General features: G+C 38.6%; 1 protein-coding gene across 5 annotated transcripts in view; it reads right to left on the bottom strand.

Annotated features, from left to right (window-relative positions):
- HABP4 (hyaluronan binding protein 4) overlaps positions 1–20,861 on the bottom strand; it is a 29,750-nt gene extending 8,889 nt beyond the window's left edge. Inside the window, exons 1-6 of one of the 5 annotated variants that reach the window (XM_025051674.1) lie at positions 20,382–20,860; positions 19,493–19,540; positions 15,578–15,740; positions 9,577–9,630; positions 9,190–9,258; positions 5,487–5,570 (exon numbers count right to left, since the gene is read on the bottom strand). In XM_025051674.1, coding sequence (XP_024907442.1) covers positions 5,487–5,570; positions 9,190–9,258; positions 9,577–9,630; positions 15,578–15,740; positions 19,493–19,540; positions 20,382–20,745 — 782 coding nt within the window. In that variant the 5' untranslated portion in view covers positions 20,746–20,860. Of the gene's footprint in view, positions 1–5,486; positions 5,571–9,189; positions 9,259–9,468; positions 9,631–15,577; positions 15,741–19,492; positions 19,541–20,381 lie in introns of all 5 variants that reach the window. The other 4 variants (XM_025051672.1, XM_025051673.1, XM_006918810.3 and 1 more) reach the window with 4 other exon arrangements.
- Positions 20,862–21,897: the final 1,036 nt, after the last annotated feature.

The following is a 21,897-nucleotide window of genomic DNA, read 5'->3' on the forward strand; positions in this document are numbered from 1 at the left end:
ATATTAAACATGAATATTAAGCAGTTTTAAAAAGAATGAGGAATCTCTCTATGCATTGCTATGTAGAACTTCCTGGATATATTGAAGAAAAAAGCAAAGTGGAATGTATGTTATTATTCACCTAAGACATAGACAGACATCTAAATATAATTTATATTATATAATTGTAATGTTTTTTATAATTGTAATGTAAACTAGGGAAAAAACTGGGATAGAAGCTGGTTGGGAAATATGTTTTATAAGATTGTACTTTGGAAACATAAATATTTTATATAATTATAAAACGGGTTTAAATTAAATCTTAATCTCTAATATTTGGAAGCAAAATTAGGCAAATTAATTATCAAGTTGGTGATATAACAGAAGAAACTATTTAAAGTACCTTGAAAATATGAATTGACTCATTTCTCTATATATAACTTTTTAGTAATCAAATTATTGAATACTGTGGGTGTCACAAATGAGTAATAGTATGATGTTACTGACAATTGGGATTTTCAGCACAAAAGAAAAAGAAACAAATGTAAGAAAATGTAGCTTAAAATATTCTAGTCATAAATTTCAAATGGAAATATTGAATGAACTCATAATATATTTTACCTTAAAAATGTGTGTATGTCTACTTCCCAGCTCAGCCCAGTTAAATGTCCTAGAAACAGTTAAGAACCTAATAGTAGTGAACACCCCTAGTGCCCTGACTATGATCTCTAAATACCATATTCTATTTAAGGACTATGGCTCCTTGAAAAATCAGTCAGTATGAGGTATGAAGTATGGGGTAGAAAGTATAGATAATGAGTCTGGAACAACATGTCTTACCGGAAACAAGGAAGCCATCAAAGACCATTGAATGTCAAAAGGATCAAGAATCAACTTGAAGAGGCTCCCTCTAGTCAAAAAATGAGTCAGCTTAAGCACCCGTAAGAATAAAAACTCAGTGTATTGAAACACATCGAATATGTTTAGATCTCTAAGTTCATAATGACATGCTAGGGAACCAACTCATTATTCTGAAAATAGATAAATAAAAGGTACCTGCAATCTTTTATGTAACAAGTACCTTTCCTTTATCCTGCATTTCCTTAACAAACTTATACCTCAGTGTAATCAACTATTTCTAGCTAAGTTTTCCTTTACGGATCATTCCAGCTAATAAATGAAGAAAGAATGACAGAATTAGACTATCACCAATTTGCAGCCCTAATGAATTAATGAATAAAGGCAATGATAATCAGTGACCTTCCATAACCTATGGAACAACCTTGTCAAAAAGTCAAACCTGAACTTGATTAAACCTCTGCCTCTCACTATTAATTTTTAGGAAATACACAAAATGTAGGGAGCAGAGAAAGACATTCAACTACTATATAAACAATGCTGTGCTGGAATTGGTTTGCACCAAGTCATAGAGCCAATTGTTAAATTTCAGGAATTTTATGAGCCAGTTGTTAACACAGTCAGTTAAAAATTAAATTATATAAATTTATAATTAACTATACTTTTTAAAAAAGTAATAAATATTCACAAGTCACTGTTCTCTAATTACTTCACTACATTTTACCTTTATCTGTGCTTCTGGGGTTATTTATACCCACTGTATGTGTATAGTAGAAATACTACACAATGGTGTACTATCGCAAATCTCTTCCCAACTCTGTATTCAGTGATGTCATTTTGGTAGTTTTAAATCAGCCGTGGTGAGAACATTTACACCACAGAAACCAGCAAGTGCAATAGATGTGAGCTTTGTCATCCTAGAGAACCAGATGTTAAATATTAGCCAGCATACTACTGCCCACAGGAATACAATCAGTAAAATTCTGACTCTAGGAAAACTCTTGACATATGACCTATTTTCTTCAACAAATAAATTATCAAGATGGTGTGATATTAATATATCACAGACCAATGAACAAAACAGAGAGTACAGAAATAGGCCGATATATACGATATATACATGGGCAACTGATTTAGGAGGTGGATGTTCAATATGCTGGAATAACTGGATATGCATATGAAAAAAAAGGGGGGACTTCTATCCATACCTCACACCGTATACAAAAATCAACTCAAAATTGATCAAATAAATACATATTACTTTTTTTTAAAAAAGGGTTACAGACGTAAGTATAAAATCCAAAATTATAAAGCTTGTACATTAAATTCATCTATCAAGAAGTTCTAAACCAAGAGAGGCTCTGAATATACATTTTGGCTGAATAAGCATCACCATTCTCAAATGTATTATTTCTCACATACAAGCTTAATTTTGAAATTAACAAAAAATTCTAACTATTAAAAATTTTACTAATAATTTTAACACTTGATAAGGTAGTGCAGAAACAAAAATTTCTCAGCACAATCTGCCATTCGACTGCCTGTGCAGCTGCTCTACAGTGTAGCTCCTGCTATTCTAACTAAATGCTCATGGTTGACAGAAAAGAAAGACAAAGATTTGCTGGCCGGCTCTGCTAGGATATTGCAGACAATGAGACTGCCACCAATCATTAAGTATTATTTTGTCTTTCAGAGTAATTGATTAATTGAAAGAATTATTTTGTCTACTACTATCAGTGCTAGAGTACCTTGATCAACTCTACAGATTAGAGTAATGCTATAATTTATTCTCTATTATTCTGCCTTAAGTTACCTGAATTTGTACAAATGGTTTATTGGCTCAAAAAGGATATAATTTTTCCTAAGAGTTAACTCATTTTCTCAACATTCGTATACACTGTTAACCTATTTAGTTAACTCACTGTCATATTAACTGTTAATTTATTTCTTTAATTAAATGTATTTTTTTTAGTTGTTTTGAATGACTGGTAAATTAACAGCTTTAACAATCATTGTAGCATTTTACTCTTGCAACAAATAACAATAATGATAGCAGATATTTATAGAGCACTTAATATATGCCAAGCCCCACTCTACCACATAAACACATCCCCTGTCTCCTAATAACAACTCTCTGACGTAGATCTCATTACTATTCCCATTTTACAGATGAGGAAAATCGAGGCACAGAGATTAAAAAACTTGCCCAAACTAGTAAGTGTCAGAGCTGGGATCGGAACCCAGTATACTGGCTTGGAGTCCATGCTCTTACCACCAGACACCCTGCCTCTTGGCAGCTGAAAGATAAATGAAAGTTAAATAGGTGAAAGATGGAAGGGGGCTTGGAGGAGAGGTACAGAGAAAAAGGAAATGGTACTTGCAAAAGTTTAGTGGCAGGTGTAGGGGAAGGGCAGGAGAAAGGTATTTGGAAACATAAAATAAGGGCCAACTTGTGAACCCAGAGAACGCACAGGAGCTCTGGGGCCAAACGATGCAGGACCTGCAGGACCATGCAAGCCAGGACGAGGAACAGAAAAAGGACAGGAAGCCAGCAGAGGTCTAATCCAAGGCATGAAGCATGAATATCAGACTGCCAGTGTGAAAGTCACTTCTGGTATGGCGACAGTCGGTGGAAGGATAGAATGCAGGGAGCCCTCTCAGGAGCTAAGGTGACTGATCAAATATCACCTGTGACGACGGTGGTAAGTTGAGGTGGTGGATATTAGAAGATACAAATAACCCAGGCAGGGTGACTGATTGGACTTGGGGGAGGGAGGAGGTCAAGAAGAAGGAAGTTTCAAGGATGATTCCTACGTTTCTAGTTTGTATGAATGGATGAATGGCAATGTTGTTCCACAACATGGAAACACTTAATGAGGACCGGAGGTGTGTGGACCTCAGTCCTGGATAAGCTGTGCAGGAAGAGCATTTGAGATGTTGAAAGGGAGGTGTCTAGCAGGCAGGTGGGTACACAGGCCAGGAGTCCATGCTGAAGTTTGGAGTCAGAGGCATATATTCTGGAGTTGGCATATAAATGGCAATTCAAGCTTCGTGGTGCATGAGATCTCATAAAACGGGGGTCTCCACCCGCCGGGCTGAGAACTGGTATCAGTCCGTGGCCTGTTAGGAACCAGGCCACACAGCAGGAGGTGAGCGGTGGGGAAGCCAGTGAAGCTTCATCTGCATTTGCAGCCGCTCCCCTCAGATCATCATCAGGCATTAGATTCTCAAAGGAGCACCAGTCTCTGGTGCCAAAAAGGTTGGGACCGCTGCTATAAAGAGATGCTGAAGAAAGAAAAGAAAGCCTGAGGCAAAGCCCTGAATAACTCAATACTTTAAAAGACAAGAAAGACAAAGATGAGTGTGCAAAAATGGAGCTGAGAAGCAGAAGGAAAGCCAGAAGAGGGCAGGAAACACAGAAACCAAAGGTAGGGTAAGCTCAAGAAGAAATAGATAAAGTCAGATGCTCTGAGAGGTCAAAAACAACACAGACCAAAACACCTATTAGGCCTGAGACAATGTGGTGACTTTTTCAGAAGGGCAACAAGGACAGAGCCAGATGTGAAGTGAGGATTAAGAGAGAGGGGAGGACAGGAAGAAAGAGTACATGACTCTGAAAAAGGTAGCTAATTAAGAAAGAGGGGCAAAAGCAGATTTAAAATAGGAGAAATTGAGCATATTTAGAATGTTGATTGAAAGACCGGAGTTGGAAAGAAGGAGGCAAGTATACCTAAAAAGGAAGGGGCTAAGTGATGATGTGAGGTTTCTGTGAAGTCAACAGGAAACAGTATCCAAGATCCAAATCCTGAAGAAGTGGGAGGAGAGATGGTACCTTCACTTTACTACAAGGGATGGAGGCTAGGAAGCATGCAGGTCTACACCTGCAGGTTTGCACTTTTGGGAGTGAGAAGGTGATGAAGTTTCCCATCTGATGGCTCCTAATTTCCCTGTGATATCGGGGGCAAAGTTACATCTAGAAAATGAAAGAGGTGGTGTGGACAAGTAGGAGGCAGTGTCAGGGCTTTGAGAAAACAAGAAGGATTAAATCAGTCATAGAGCGGGGTAGAGAAAGAGTAAACTCAAGAAATGGGGATTGCTGGGTGGTGTTGAGGGCTCATCTCACAATGCTGGTGATCAAGCATTTACAGGGGTTCCCACCAGCCCCGCTGTGACTTGTAGTGATCAGCCGGGGGATGCAGACGGAGAGAAGGCAGATAGTAGCTAATCGTGATCTAGGAGGCAGAGTCTGCTAGCAAGATACAACAAAAATTTAAGGGGCAAGAGAGTTTAAAGAGTTGGCAGGAGTGCTAGAGATAGACCAGAGACCTTGGCTGCATGAAGAAAAGAGGGAGAGACTGGGAGAGAATAAAGACACGAGAGAAGGGGGTCCTGACAGTGCAGAGCAGGCTGCTGATGGAAAAGTGGTGGTGGGCATAGAACAGAAGACTTGAATTTAACCCATTAATTATCATTAATAATGATTCATTAGATTATTTGAGTTACTAATTAGTTTGATTATTCATTAATACATTAAGTAGATCAACCCTGTGATATGACAAAAGGCTGGGCTTCCTGATCTGTGAAGAGCTCTTAAAAATCGGTAAGAAAAAGACCAACACCCCAATGTGGAAAATGAATGAAACACCTACTTGGCTGGAGACCCCTCCTCCAGGGAACCTGGTGGCTCCTCCAGCACAGCAGTCTCCTCCATCGGCACCATCAGCTCCACGTCACTGAAAAGCAGTAAGACCCACTCTCGTCACACAGACTTGTTCATATCAATGCTCTTAGATATTTAAGATACAAAAGAACATTTCAATGTCCTTTTTCTTAATATCCTTCAAAGGAATTTTATACACATACAGGTAACCCACATCAAAATGAAAACGAAAAAATGCTCTTGCTAATCCATATCATATCAATTATTTCCACAAATGTGAAAAATACTTTGAGAAACAGAAGTTTCTATAAATGGCCTAAAATTAAACACAGATTGTAAAGAACCAGAAGAATTGTTCAAAACTCTTATTATCTTAGGAAATTCCCAATATTAATGGGGGCCATAAAAATCCTCAACCTGTTAGAGAATGTTGTGGATTCTCTAGGGTGTTAAATGACTTAGATAAGAATATGCCATATCAAACTTTTAGAAAATGGTAAGAAAGTAAAAACGTTCCACAAAAATAAGTGTATAGGATTACAAACAAGCTGGTGGTAACTATACCAGAAAAAAAAAGGCTTTGAAACACTAATTTATAAACCAGCACATCTAAATACAATCTACAGATTAGAAAATTACAACACAATGAAAACAATTTGAATTTTAATGTATATGATCTTAATTCTTCCTTTTTATATTAACATTAATCTATCCGAACGTTACTTTTAAAAAAAAGTCCCAGTAAAATAAATTTCATTTTCAGAAAAATGCTAAAATTAGTCAATATAATTGAGTATGTATGTAATAGATATATAAAGTCGATATAGTGGATATTATTATATATCCATTAGAAATATCTTACACTTTACAAATAGAACCCAGCTTTTTTAAAAAAAGTAAACATAAATTGAACTGTAATAACAGAATAAACTTTAAAAAATTTTTATTATCAACTCAAAGCTATTGTAATCAACTTTAAAAAACAAGTCAGTTTTTCAACACAAAATTAGAATAGTTTTTACTTTTAAAAAAGGTCCCAAATCAAACGCACTCATGCTTGGAAAGACATCGCTGCTGCTCTGCTCAGCGGTAGCCCTTTCACAAAGACCGCTTCTGGCACATTGGCCTAACCCAGCAAGGTCATCGGAGTTTTTAGCATCCAGGAGCCCCAAAGTCCAGCAGCAGCTGCAGCACTGAATTACACCAACTTTCTCTTTATTTCCTTGGCCACATAACAACCAAGGGGATAAAAAACATAGGTGTACTAACTGTTCATAGCTTTCAACAATTAAAATTCATAAAAGGGTTACAAAGATAAAGGTAAAAAAAGCAGAATACAAAACAAAGAGACTATGTGAAAACAAGAATTTCTTAAACTTGAGCAATTGATTTTCTTTTCTTTTTTTAAATTAATTAATTTTTATTATGGTGACATTAGTTAATGAAATCTAGTAAGTTTCAGGTATAAAATTCAACAATAAGGCATATATTGTATTGTGTGTTCACTGCCTATAGTTAGATTTCTTTCTGTCACCACATATTTGACTCCTTTTACCCTATCTACATCTCCCCTCCCCCTACACTCTGGTAACCACTAGTCTATTGAGCAACTGATTTTAAAGAAAAATCACAGATCTCCATCCTGTATTGACCTAAATTATTTTATGACTAAACATAAAACTAACATTGTACTTGTGGCTCTTATAGAACCATATGACAAAAACTACAAAACAATGAAGTTTCAAAATTAGCTATAATTTATTGTGGCAGATTTTTTAATGTTGTTTGATGTAAATTACCAACGTTGGATTAATTAGAAGAAAGATATAGTTCCAGGGCCCAAGTCTATCTACATTCTGACTTTAGTTATTCTAACACGAAAAAATGCCTGTTTGCACAAGTATGTTCCACAAATCAATGTGAAACACCTCAAGTCTTTGTTTTCCAGTTCAAATTCAATCAGACTTCACACTTAACCAAATCTATGACAGTGAACAGATCTTAACCAAATAAATGTTGCTTGATTACTACATAAAACCGTCTCGCTCTTCGCAACAGAAGCTGGAAGGCAACATTATCAAAAACTACATTCGTGGTTGTCTATTCCAACTGATAACAAGAAAATAATATTTGACACTATATTTTTTAAACTACTGCCAATGGAGAAAATTCTATTTTCAGCACAGGCAATCACTGTTCTGAAAACCAGTAACACCAGAAATTGCTCAGTCACACTATTTTAAAAACAGCTTGTCCACAAGTCTAGTTATGCTGCCAATGTCTTCAAACAGGAATACCAAACTACAGAGAATCCTCACCCCTACTGTGCATTATGCGGCATCTGGCCTCGCCAGACATGGATATATCACTTACTGTTAGGCTCATCTCTGCTCTTTTCTCATTCATCAAAAGTGCCACACACACGTGCACACACGCACACAAAGTAGCACATAACTCTACTGTACTACATGGTTTTCACATAGTACATGAAATCAAAGTCTCTATTAAATAAGCAATTAAAGTCTTACCTACAAAAAAATCTTTCAATTACAAGTTACTACTACCTCAGAGCTCTGACTTATAACTCACAAACCAATCCAAAATGAGTGTCATGAGGCACCTCATCTTCAGACGAGACGCCAGTCTACAAGGAGAACATATGGTCACCTCTTCATGTTACAAGGCCAACACTGACCCATTAGGGGTAAGTAATGACTTGGAGCCAAAATAATTTTAAATTCAAATGCAAACTGAAATGGAGTAGGAGTATTAGATAAAGTAGTAAATCAGGTGATTCAGAAGGTGCGTGTATTACTTCTTAAAAATATATCATCACAGCAAAATAAAACACAATGAAAAGATTTGTAATTGAGATCCTACGGAATTACAGATTGAGAACGTTCAACAACTTTCTCTTCCTTTCAAGGACAATACAGATGTACACGGTAGTAAATCTAATATCACATTTGCTATTATTGTACATATTTGTCTTTAAGGATAATGATTTAAGAGAAAAAAGTTTCTGTAAAAAGCTTATAGTCTTCAAAAGAAGAAAAGTGGAAGTCTGGGTCTCCTCAAGCATTCAAATCTGTGGAAAGCCGGCCCTGCAGCATGTCCCAAGGCGACCCATTCCTCGCCCTGCACTGCCCTGAAGTGTTGTGTACCTATTCTTTTGCAGACAACAGGAAGGCACTGTCCCTACAGATGTGAAATGACAGAAAGAGCAGAACCAATTACCTTCTCTAAGGAGCAAACTGCCACAGGTCTGAGACACCGTGATGCCTCAGAGAAATGCCAAATTTGAACCTTAGGTGAAACCTGTCACTGAGCTTTGATCTGCAAATGATTTCAAGAAATCAAGATGCAATGTACACAAGAACTTTGGAAGGTAACAAAAAAATAAAGTATAGAATACCTAGGAATTTAAAAAGCATTCTGAGGCATATGCAAATGTACAATGTCATGTGCTTGAGGCATCAGCAAATACACAAATTTGTTTGGCTAAAATAAGATAAAATGAAAGAATTTTAAAAGCAGTTTTCAAATCTAATCATGATCTCTACTTAAGGGTACACCAGTATAAAGACAATGCAAGCACAACACAGAGGACAAAATTTTTACCAAAGGCAAATAAAGATTCAGGGATTTCCACTGAATTGTAGGTTCACAGAAGGCAGATATTGGCACCATACCTGGTATCTTTACCTGATCCCCAGGTGCGAACTCCATATCCACCCACACTGTCTTCAGTTCTGATTGCTCTAAAGAAAGAAAAAATACTCCCTTAAACTGGAAGCTAGTCTCCAGTCGATCTCCAACTCAGAAAAGATGATCATAAAAGCTGTCCTAGGATCAGCTCCCTCAGGAATAACAGCATACTATATAAAGTCAACTAAATATTAACAAACAACAGATTCATACTAGGTATGACTAAGATCTTACGGTGAAAATAGTATTTACAAAAAACTTACATTTTATCATTCCCACCGTATCTCTCAAATTCCCGTTTCCCTCTCTGGTCAAAACCATCAAAAGCTCTGTTCCCAGGACCACCTCTGCCTCTGCTCCTCAGGCCCCACCTTGGGCCTCCGCGTCCTCTCAGTGGTCTTTCTCGATCAAATCTATCGACTGGTCTAGGAAAAAATGGGTATAATAAAAAGCAGTGAATTAGAGTAAAGAGATAAGGCTTTTTTGAGATAAAAAATTCTAGAAGGACATTATAATGGCTATAATACATTAGAAAGAATGGTGGCTTGAATAATGAATAAATAGTTAACTTTTACTGGCATTGTTCTGAGCACTTCACATAGTCATTTATTCTCACAAACAAATGTGTAATACATAACTACTGCCCAAGATGAGGAAACTGAGGCACAGGGGAGGTAGGTAACTTGCCCCAGGTCATATGGCTGCTAAGTGGGAGAGCCATCAAAAAGAAGCAGGTCCTGGGCAGGTCTTATAGTAATCTGTAGAGGGCTAGCCCTTTCTCTCTCTAGATATTGCTTCCTCATTTATAAAATGAGGAGATTATTAGATAAGGAGACTCTAGGGTTTATTCCAGTTCTAATACTAAATATTTAAGTTAAATTTGGAATGTTTTGTACAACAAGAAAAATGGTTAAACTTCAAATTATGCCCCCTCCCAAATCTCCCTGTCCCAAAAATAAAACCAGTCAATGACATTTAGGACTGAAAAGATTAACCTACAACAACCTGACTTCTATTGCCCCACATAAACTTCCAAGGACAACTGAAAATCCTCCGTTGTCAAATCCAATAGCAACTTTTATTTTCATGTCATCTGATCCCCCATTCACCATATGACACTGCTGACCACTATATTTTCCTCTGGCCTTTCTTGCTTCTCTTTCCTAGCCTGTCCTTAAAAATTATTTTTGCAATAGGTAATACCCACGCATGGTACAAAATTCACATGGTACACCCTTGCTTCTTAGCCATGTATTTCTACTTCTCAGAGGCAGGTACTTCCGGAGTCACACAAAGGAAAAAGTTCTGTACCTTGCCTTTTTCACCTACCACGTCTTGGTGCTCTGCCCACAGTTGCCTCCCTCGTTCTCCTGGACACCCATTTGCCCATAAGTGCACTGGCATTCTCAACTTTCAGTTCCCCGCATATACTGTCCTTGTCTTACACTGCCCTCATTCATGCCACCCTGTCTCTCTCACTTGGGGGTCTCTCTGATTCCAGGCCACAAAGCCAGTTACTTCCTGGACATCCCTCAGCCCTGCAGACATATGAGCAACACTGACCGCTTGCTTCTACAGTTCCTAACTCACAACACAAGAGTGCCCAAGCCAAGAACCAGGCCTTTTTTCCACTCCTCCCTTCTTCCCCTGCGACACCCACTAAACCCAGAGCCTAGCTGCCCACCTACTTCTCACACCTGTCTCTGCCTCATATCTGGTCGCCACTACTTTTCATGAGGATTTTCGTCTCCTCCACAAGACTCAAAGCTCCTGTGGAAAGGATCACATCGTTTTATCATTAACCCCTAGTTTAATAAGATATATTATTTTTTAATTTGTCGAGGTTTTTAAAAACATTAAAGGCACAACAAATTACTTACTGAAATCTAATGGGGCATTAGTGGCTCAAATACCAGAACTAGAGGTATGTTCCAATCTACTTTTATGGCTGAAAATGTTACATTAAAAAGCTACTATACAATCATGGGTAAAAGATACAAAACTCCTAATTTTCCTTACTCAAAAAGATAACGAAATATAGAAGCATCGATCATTAACTTTATGCCAGTCTCTTATAAGAAACATCATCCTAAATAAATTTTCCAAGTTGCCTTTTCTGTTTCCTACCTCCCCTGAACAAAATCAAATGTTTAGAGATTATCGTTGTAAAATCTGATTCTATATTACACCTAAAGTGGAGTTAACACAATGACAAAAGGAAAGTAACAGTTCTTAACCAGGAGTTAGAAAGGGCCATGAAAGGAAAAAAGTCTACCTAAAAATTGAGAGAAAATGAAGCACAAAAACATAATGGCAAATAATGCAACAGTCAAAATCCGGTCTAAATTTACAGGAAATCTAAATCAGATACAGACAAAATAACAAATTCATTTAAACTATAATAGTGATGATACTGACCCTAAAAACAGCTATGTGTTCTGGTATATCTGAATCCCTTAAACCATTATTCTTTTACTCCACAGGCTTACTCCCACCTTACTCCCAATTAAATATATTCTCAATTGCTTCTTTATTATCCCCTTATCATAAAATACATCTTCTTTTTCATAGGTTAGTGAGACTGAGGAATTCCATACTTCACTTAGGAAGCTTTGTGATGTACTCACAAGCAAAAGGAAAATAACATTTGAGCTAAGCATCCCGCTTTACATGCCTGTCACCCACTCTCTTACAATAATCCTAGTAAGTAGACATTGAGTACCTGTTTTACATGTAAAGGGAATGAAGCTCACGGACATGGAAATGGGGAGTTGGTGTTTACAGCTGGGGAAGAGGAAAAGGTTCTAGGAAAGGATGGTGGTGATGGTTGCACAACAATGTGAATGGACTGAACGCCACTGAACTATACATTTAAAAGTGGTCAAAATGGTAAATATTATGTATATTTTACCACGATTTTTTTAAATGCTTCCCTATGAGGAGGGGAAAAAAACTGAAACATCTGATTCTCTCAGAATGGAACTAACTTTAAATGACCAGCAGTAAATTGCAAAAAGAGCCAAAGAAACAAATCAAAATGTATCCAGACAGAGGCAAACTAATTTCCTAAAAGTCTAAGAGTTCACTTAAGTTCATCATTTGGAGCCTAAAGAAAAATTCCTACTGCATTAAAAACAGCAGATGCACTCCCAGACCACATGCAACAAGTGACATATGTGGCTGATCTCTACATGCGAGCCACCCTGACAGTTACTCTGAGCACCATTTACGTTACTTCTACATGAAAACATGAGTTCCACTTTAGGTGAATAAAAAATCATGTCAGCTGGCTGTGACCGGAGTCTACATTATCGAGATTCTGGCTCTTTGTTTCCTTATCGATAAATCAAGAGGACTGAATTAAGATAGTCTATTAAGATTATCAAGATTCTATAATTCTGTCTAATGAACATGTATAGGTATCATACATGCAAAGTGATACCATTTTTCACTATCAAATAAGCAAAGATCAAACAGTTCATTATATTCAAGTCCTGAGAAAGGGCTATGAGAAAGGCTTTTATAGGTTATTAATAATAGAGTAAATTGATAGGTTACTAGGATAGTGATTAATCACTATGTATCAATGCCCCCTCACTCGAATTATGTTTTCACACTATATGTACCCATCCGACCTTGTGCAGAAGGACAACTGAGTCTCAGATTTGTGTCCACAACACCCAGCTGAGAACCACTGATTTATGACTCTAACTGGGATTCCCACTTCTAAAACTCCATATAGGAAAGTCTCTACATATACAAAAAGCTACTCATTGGGTATTATTTATAAAGCAAAAACTAGAAGATGAACAAAAGTCCAACACTAAGGGAATGATTACATTATAACATATCCAAACAACAGATCATAACAGGACCATTAAAAATGCTTACCAAACATTGTTAATGACATGGAAAAAACTTCTGCCATGTTCAGGGAAAAGAATACACTCAGTGTACATGCATTATCATCTTAACATCTAAGTATATCTATGTATTAAAAAAAAGGAAAATACGTCAAGTGTTAAGAGTAATCATCTCGGATGTTAAGATAGGTGGCTTAAACTTTTTTTTATATATAATTTCACACATTTTCCAAGTTGTCTAAAGTGACTATTAATTATTTTTATCGAAGATCTTATGGACCTTTATTAATAGAACAGTGCTTTTTAAGAAACTAAGAAAAATGTCTTCTGATAGCACGACTTATCCAAAAATTCAAACTTCGTTGAAAGTAAAAATTCCTACCTGTTTCTAACATGATACACTGAGAAAGATACAAGCCCTTGCCTCTGTGGTAGTCCTGCCAAAGTGCACAAGCTTGTTTTATGAGAAAATATCAGACGAGCTCAAATTCTGGGCTGTACCACAGAACAACTGGCACAAACTCTTCAAAAATGTCAAATTTCATAAAAGATAAAGGAAGACTAAGGAGCTGTTCCAAATGAAAGAAGACTAAATGAAATGCACATTCTTGGAATGGATTTGGAACCAGACTATTTTTTTGGTAAGAGGACACTACTTGGACATTTGTTAAAATTTGAGTAGTCTATAGATTACATAATTTAGAGAATGCAATCGAATTGTATCAATGTTAATAATTTTGATAATTGTACCATATTTTCAGGAAATATATTTTTTAAAGTATTTAGGGATAAAAGGACATTCCCTCATCTTACTCTCAAATGACAAAGAAAGAAGGGGTGTGTGTGTGTGTGTGTGTGTGTGTGTGTGTGTGTGTGTGTGTGTGTGTGTGTTCCCACTTCTTCTTCTGTTTGGTGTGTGTGTGTGTGTGTGTGTGTGTGTGTGTGTGTGTATGAGAGAAATATAGCTAAGACACACAGAAAGAATGTGTAGGGGAAGAAAAAGAGGGAGAAAGGGAAGGAGAGGTATGATAAAGCAAATGTAAAATGTTAAAATTTGGGGAATCGGGATGAGGGTATATGTATAATTCTTGCAACTTTCTGTAAATCTGAAATTATTTTTGAGGAAAAAGAAAAGATCCCTTCATAATCCCATATCCCACCCTACCCCTACCCTTACATACATGTATAATTAATAGGCATCTTTTCATGATAACATGTAAAGACCTATCTAAAGACTCATAGTTTTGCTACTAAAAAAAAAGCTAGAAACATGGGTTTGTGCTTTTGAGCTATAATTACCTTATTTCCACATATTTCTAATGTGATACACTGAGAAAGACACAAGAATTCCTGAAGTGAGAAAAAAAAATACACAAATGCTTCCTAAAATAAGCAGCTCTGATCCAGAAGCCATTTTATAAGCATGTAAACTGTGACCTTTACAAAACAGATTTGAAGTAATCACCAAAGAAGGCATAATTAGGCTGTTTTCTAACCTTTACCCGCCAATATGGTGGCAGATACACCATCTGAATGTTCTGAATGTGTACCTGCTAGAGAAGAGATCTGCAGAAGTTACCACCTGCTCAACCCTCTCAGACTGAGCTATTCTCTGCTAGACTTCTTCTTCTTCTTTTTTTTTTTGGCTTATTTTAATGGGCTCTAGTATATAGTTTTACCAAGCCATGCTCTTCAGCGAAAACTTGTAGCCAGGATCCGAAATGGAATTAGTAGTCAAGAAGTTGAAAGATTTTGGGAATAATGACTCCCTTGACATTGAACTGTACACTACTATAATCATCCTTAGTTTTACCTTTTATTTTCCTTTGACTGTGATTCGCAAGTTGTTTTGGTTTAATCTAAACTCAGTGCTGTATAGGTTTAATAATTAAACAGAATCTTTAGGAAGCAAGCACCTGTCCTTGGGAACAAGGACTGCTACCTGTGTACAGGTGGGCACAATGGCCTGCATGCTGCCACATCACTCAGTAGTGGTGTCAGACTGTACCAGCCCGAGACCATCTTCCAGGTCAGAGAACCTTCTAGAGGAGGCTGGAAGCCAGAAATCGGTGTTACACGTTATACCCATTTTTCTTCAAATTTCATCATGATAGCCTATTGACCTGAACACGGGGCAGGGAATTTGTTTAAATTCATTAGTAGTCTAAATTAGTAATGGTAAATCAAAAACATAATTATATCCCTAGCCTAAACTTCAAAAGAAAATTTAACCAGTCTAACATACTCTTGTGCAGTTTTTTACGAGAGCGCTTTTCATAGTAACCAATAACAATTCTTTTTTCATCATAAAATCATTTCCTAAACCAAGGTCACCTGGGAGATAAATGGAAGATCCTTTATCTGTCACCTAAGGTCATATGATTTGCTACTTGAATTGGCAAAATATTCCCAGGACTGATACTATGAAAAGATTGCAAAGGCTAGTAGTTCTCTGATAACCCTTCTGGTTCCCCAATCCTCCTGGACGAGGTCTGTCTGCAATACATACTTTTCATCTGTCAACTTCTCAGGTGTAAACTCCGCCTGCCTCTCAGTCTCATAGGGTTGGTAGTCTCTGTAAGATCTCCGCTCTGCTCTATCCAGCGTCACCTCTGTCCCCCGGCTATCATTCCATCCTTGCTGCTCCCCTCTTCTAGGAGGTCGTTTCTGGCCTGCCAGTGAAAAATCAAAGGGGAGAGCTGGAACACAAGGTCTGCAACAGCACATTATTAACAAGCATGTTTAAATTTCACTTTTCTAGAAATCAAAGTTGTAGGAAAATTCAGGACGTTTGAAAAAGTTCAGAAAAGAGTCCATGATGCTACTACTACTCAGCATCGGCTACTTTTTAATAAAACTTTTAAGTTACTATTGAATCACATTTTTTCTTATGCTCTAGAAAATGTGATTAAGGTAAACAAACTATACTAACTAACCTATAATTACAGGCATCTCACAGTGACTCTGTAACAGCTATGGATATATGTAATTGTTAAATCAACTACATTTCACAAAAGCAGCTTTATCAAAACATGGGCAGCTAAGCTACATTCAGAAAATTTAAGAATGCCCTGTACTTTAGATTGTACTTTTAGACCTCAACGATAATTTGTCATCAGCTGCTGTTTTAAGTACTTCTACCTCTATTATTTTTCACTTGGAAACAGATTTTCCTGCTCTTTGATGGGATTTATGCATTTATGATCATACTTGTCAAACATGAGGCCAAATTGGTATTGCCAAATCATCCAAGGGCCAGTCAGCCCTTGAAGGGGTATCTCACATCTATGGAGCCAGCACCATCTGGGCCAGGGCGGGGCCACTCCAGTCTTCCTCTCTCCTCTCGCCTTACTTTACTCCTCTACAGTTTTAATGCTTTAAAAATGTTAAGCAGAGTCTATGTGTGAAGGCAGCTAATACTTGGTAAATATGTTGTGAAGAACTTTGTTCACTTCTTAGATCATCTTCCAAAAATGTTTATCTTTTCTTTGTATACATTTAAAAGGTCTCCATCTCAAACATTATGCACAATTTTTATTATAGTATTTTTCTTTACATAAATTACCCTCCACACTGGTTGTATAGCTATAAAAATACTAAATGTATTTGAATTAATAGTTATTTTTGTTGTTGTTGGTTTCCATTTCTACTTCTGGAAAGATAAACACGACTCTTGAGGAATACGTTTATACATATTTTTCTCTTTTCTCGCTTAATATTTTCTATCTAAACTTTATAAACTGAGCATGTGTAAATATTAACATAGTTCCAATCCCTTACTGATCTCATTTTAAAGCAAAAATTGTGCCTGGGACACCAATAACAAAACTGTGCAATTTGTTACTTGTTAGTTAATATAAAGTATTTTCTCCAATTGTGAAAAGTTGCACAAAAGAACTAAGTTCAACCTTTAGTTAATGTCCCATAACCTAGACATGCTTAAATCTGATTTACATCCTGTACTGAAGTCATAATCTGAGCTTATGACATGTTTAGGATATGGGGGAAATGTTGTCATAATCAGAGCATTATGCTTTTACTGCAGAAACAAAACAGAGACTGACACTCATGCCCAGTTGCCCAGGGGTATGCGATGCCAGATACGAGGGCACATATATTCTAATAGAGATTAGACTTGGAAGAGACATTTGAAATGTAAGGCAGAAAATGTTATTATGAAAGTTAATTACCTAACAAGTTGAAAACTATAGTAGATCATGACATAGTCAAATATGTCAATAGTAGCAATAGAGCAAATATGTCAATAGTAACAATACTTTTCAATACTTTCCCCTCAATGTAAAAACTTATCTTAATAGATTTAAATTTCCTATTTATAGCCTGTAATTTTAAAAAAATCATAGTATCTTCACTCAACTACAGAATTATTTATATTATCCCACCTTCTCTTCCTCAACGTTATTTTTAAATTGTATCAGTTAAATTTGTAATTCGCCAATACATTTATAGCTTCTTCCAAAGTTTCTGTGTATAGATTAAAAAGCATTCAATATAACTGACTGCTTATTAGAATAAATATCAATACCCTGCAAACATTACATTCTCCCTCCAAAACCCAAAAAGCAAAGATACTAGGGGTAAAATTGTTTTCTCACAATTTAGTATTAAGAGATCAAGTTTTCAACTGAACCAGGACTGTTTTTCTGTGCTGGAGCAGCATTTACAAGTAGATAACACAAACATTAGCCCTTTCCAACAAAATGCTGGCACACACAGTCTGTATACTGCACCCCTATGAAGGAACAGAATAAAGTTTACAGTGAGGTTTCCTAGGAAAAGTAAAGAGGAAACAGCCTCTGAAGACTTCATGAACGAATTTATTAGCAAAGTTCTATGTACACCTGATTCTCAAGTCGAGTCAACTGAAAACTCCACGTATAAAGTAGACTTGTGAAGTTCAAACGTGCGTTATTTAAGGGTTAAATGTATATTGTTAAATAGTGAAAGACATTAAAAACCTGTTTCCATATGAAAATCTTATCATTGACATATAGCCATGAGCATATGTTTCATTATGTTTAACATATGCTCATTGACTTTGAGTCTTGTCTACATTAGGCACTCACTCACAATATTCAAGGAAATTAAAAATGCTGAGTGTTAGAAAAGAAGAGTCCACATCAATTAAGGCAACACAACCTTGAGAGAGTAGCTAACACCCATTACAGATAAATTCAGTCCAGTAACCACATAAACGGAAATTAATACTGCTTGCTCCTGAAATAACACATACTTGAAAAGGAACTAGAATGACAAAATATCCATTCTAACAACAAAATTAACTAAGGGTTTTTAATATAGATCTCAAAAGCCAGATCATCTGGATCATGAACAACTGACAAAAAGAGTTATAAACTTATCAGATTACAATGCTAAGTGAAAGAAGCTGATTGCAACCCAGTTTATATTATTTAAATTTTAAAAAATAGTTATGTGCATTTATGTTAACAGTATGAAAAATAAAGGATTTTCATTTTACTTCATACATTTCTAAGTTGTTTAAAATCTTTATAACAATGTATGACATTCTTTAATTGTAAAGGTTGAAAAGCAATATTAACAGCACTAAATTCAGTTTCACACTAAAGGATAAAAATACATATTTTCATTTGTTAAAAAATAAAGGGAGAAGAAACGCTTAGCCTTCCTCAACTCTTTTATATTTATCTAAATAGATTTAAGAGAAAAAAACAGAACATAAGACGAAATGTACATCATATCTCACTCGCTGTTTAAATAGGCTCATAAATTTACTGCCCTACCAAGGGGTCTTGAGATAGCATTTTAAATAATCTCCAACATCTGTGTTATAATAATTTGATTTTCTGATTCTCAAGTGATAGGCTGATCTTTTCACAGACAAAGGTAAACATTACCTAGTTGCAGGAGTTAAAGCCCCAATACTTAAATCAGTTGTTCTCTCAGGGCTGGGATGCACAACCTTTTAAAATAATTTAATTTTTTTCAATTACACTTGACATTTAATATCATATTAGTTTCAGGTATATAGCATAGTAATTGGACATTTATATAACTTATGAAGTGATCCCACCTCCCATAAGCCTAGTACTCCCTTGACACCATAGTAATTACCATATTATTGACTATATTCCCTATGCTGTACTTTATATCCCGACTATTTTGTAACTTGCCAATTTTTATCAAGCAAGGTAATAGCCAGTAAAGCTGAGATGAATACACTGCCAAACACTGGCTGCAGTGGTCAAACTACACAACATATCTTATTCCTAACACTCTTCTTAGGCAAGCTTTAAGACTAAAGCCTTATTTTAGGAAACATAGGTATAGTCTTGCTGATTCTACCACTGATGCAGTTCAGGTGAGAAATGAACTATTATTAAGCACCCTCCCTCCATAAATACAGATATAGTAGCACACTAACTTTTGCGTTGGCCGGTCTCGCTAAACAGGAAGTGGGAAACTGAAAATCCTTGTTGGAAAGATTAAAGAAAGCAGCCTGAGTTAATGACAAGTTACACAACCCATCAATACCACATGCTGTACTGAAACATGATGCTGGCTGACTGCTTGCTGGAAGCTAGCTACAGCAAGAGGATGGGGTTGAAGACAGAGAGCTTGGAAGGCGCCTGGGACCCCGCGTCCACCCCGCCGTATTCCGCACACGGCCGACGTCACAGCCTGCCCCTGTGGTCACCCAGGCCTTCCCTCCATCACAGAGGCCTGAGCCCCTCACCTGGGCGATTCTTCTCACACCCCGGGCTCTTGCCATCACCCCACGGTCCGGGTGCGCCCTACCTCTCCCATCCTCCCTAAGAAGGGCTTCCCTAGCATCACGCCTCTCTTTTTGTCTCCGACCAGAATCTTGCAGAGGTTGGGCTGGAGAACAGAGACGGTCCCAGTTAGCTCTAGACTAGAGAGACCCGGAGTAGCGACCCCAGTTTTTGCCCCACACACCACCCCAGCAACATCCCTCAACTTTGCCCAACTTGTAAAGGTTCAGTTCCAGGGTTTTGAGACCCTTACTCCAAGTCTGCACACCTACTCCTCCAGAAAGGGCTGGGAAAGACTAGAAAGGCGTGAACCCCTCCCCCCACCCCGTCCTCTTTCCTACTTCCTTCTCCCACAAGGATGCTCAACTTAACCCAACTCTTCCCATGGCCCCCTCCCCTTTCTGGAACTGGTTCCAAAGACTCCAGTCTCATAGGGGGAGTCGTGGGGAGGCTGAGGAAGAGTGACCCCAGTGACCCCATCCTTCTCCCGCCCACCACGCCTACCCGGGGGCGCCCAGGTGCCCAGCCCGGCGCGCGTACCGGATGGCTGCGGGCCGCCCCCAGGACTGTCCGGCTGCTGTGCACCAGAGGCCGGGAGACCCTTTCGTTCCTTCTGGGACTCCCTCCGGCCACCACCAGCGCCGGGTCTGTGGCCCAAGGCCCCGGCTGGGCTCCTGCCGCCGCGGTTGCCGACCCCGGCCGCCGCCGCCGCTGCTGCCTCATCGCGCCTCTTGCGCTGCAGCTGCTGCTGGCGCCGGCGCTCGGCCTCGCGCAGGATGTCGAAAGGGTCCGACTCGTCGTCCAGCAGTTGGTGGAAGCGGTTGGCTACGACGCAGCCAAAACTCTCCTGCATCGCGGCGCCTGCGGCGGCCGCGGCCACGGGACTTCCCAGAGCGCCCTTCATGCCGCCGCGGCCACTGCTGGCCCGCCGCGGGCAGCCCACGCGAGCGAGTCTCAGCGAAGCCGGCGGCGAGGACCCATTCCGCCCGCCGTTGCTGCCCTTCCAGCCTTGCCTGGTCCCCTCCCTCCCGGCGCCAGCCCCCGCAACGCCACCGCCCAGCCGCCGCCCGACAGCCAATCAGAACATGTTGACACGCCCCTTTTCCTAGCAGCGCGGCTGAAAGCCCAATCAGCGGCCGGCTGCTGTCACGTCACGCGACCTCTATGTCCCGCCCCCGACTCACAGGGAGGGGCGGAGCCCGAGGGGCGGAGCTACTGGAAGTGGCAATAAGTCTTGTGGTCCAGGCGGGTCGGCTTGTGCTGGTGGGTCACGGCCGTTACTTGTGATCTTTCTGGGACTGGATACACATTTATTATCGCCCACTCTTCCTTGAAGTTTACAAATTCAATTAGGCACATACATTGGTATGTGCCAGGCATTATGTTGTAAGAGATACTAGCTCTGTGTTTTCCTGGATCTTGCAGAATATGGACAGAAAGGTGTCCTGAAGGAAAGGCACGGACTTCTCTGAGAGAGCAAAGAGACCTGCCCTAATTAGGAAACCTGCCCTAGGAAGTCACGGTTGAGCTAAGATCTGACACGGAGCAGGAGCAATGGCAAATGCTGAAGTCTTGAGGTGGGATGGAGCGCAGCCCACTTACAAGTTCAAGGCAAACCAGTGAATTGGATTGCAAAGAGTTGGGGGAGGGCCTGATTTGGTCTTCATTCTAGTAGCGGTGTAAACAAATTTTAGGCCTAAACATGTATTCGAAAATGTTACTCTGGCTGCAATGTGAAGGACTTGGAAAGAGGTCAAAATTGATGCAGGAAGACCAAGCAAAAGCTTGTTGCAGAGCTTCAGGGAATAGCTAATGATAGTGACTTGGACTAGAATGGAGCAATGGACGTGAAGAGAGCAGTAGATTCAAGAGCTATTTTGCAAATTTTATGAACAAGACTTGGTGATGCATTAGATATGGATGAGTAGGGGGAAAAAAGGAGGGTATGATGACTCCAATTTTTCTGGCTAGTACAGATGGAATAGTGGCGCTATTTACAAAGAGCTCTGGAAGAGACCACTTGAATGAGAATCATGAGTTCAGTCTTAGATATGTT

The sequence above is a fragment of the Pteropus alecto genome, unplaced genomic scaffold (assembly GCF_000325575.1).
Source record: "Pteropus alecto unplaced genomic scaffold, ASM32557v1 scaffold138, whole genome shotgun sequence".
Lineage (NCBI taxonomy): Eukaryota > Metazoa > Chordata > Mammalia > Chiroptera > Pteropodidae > Pteropus > Pteropus alecto.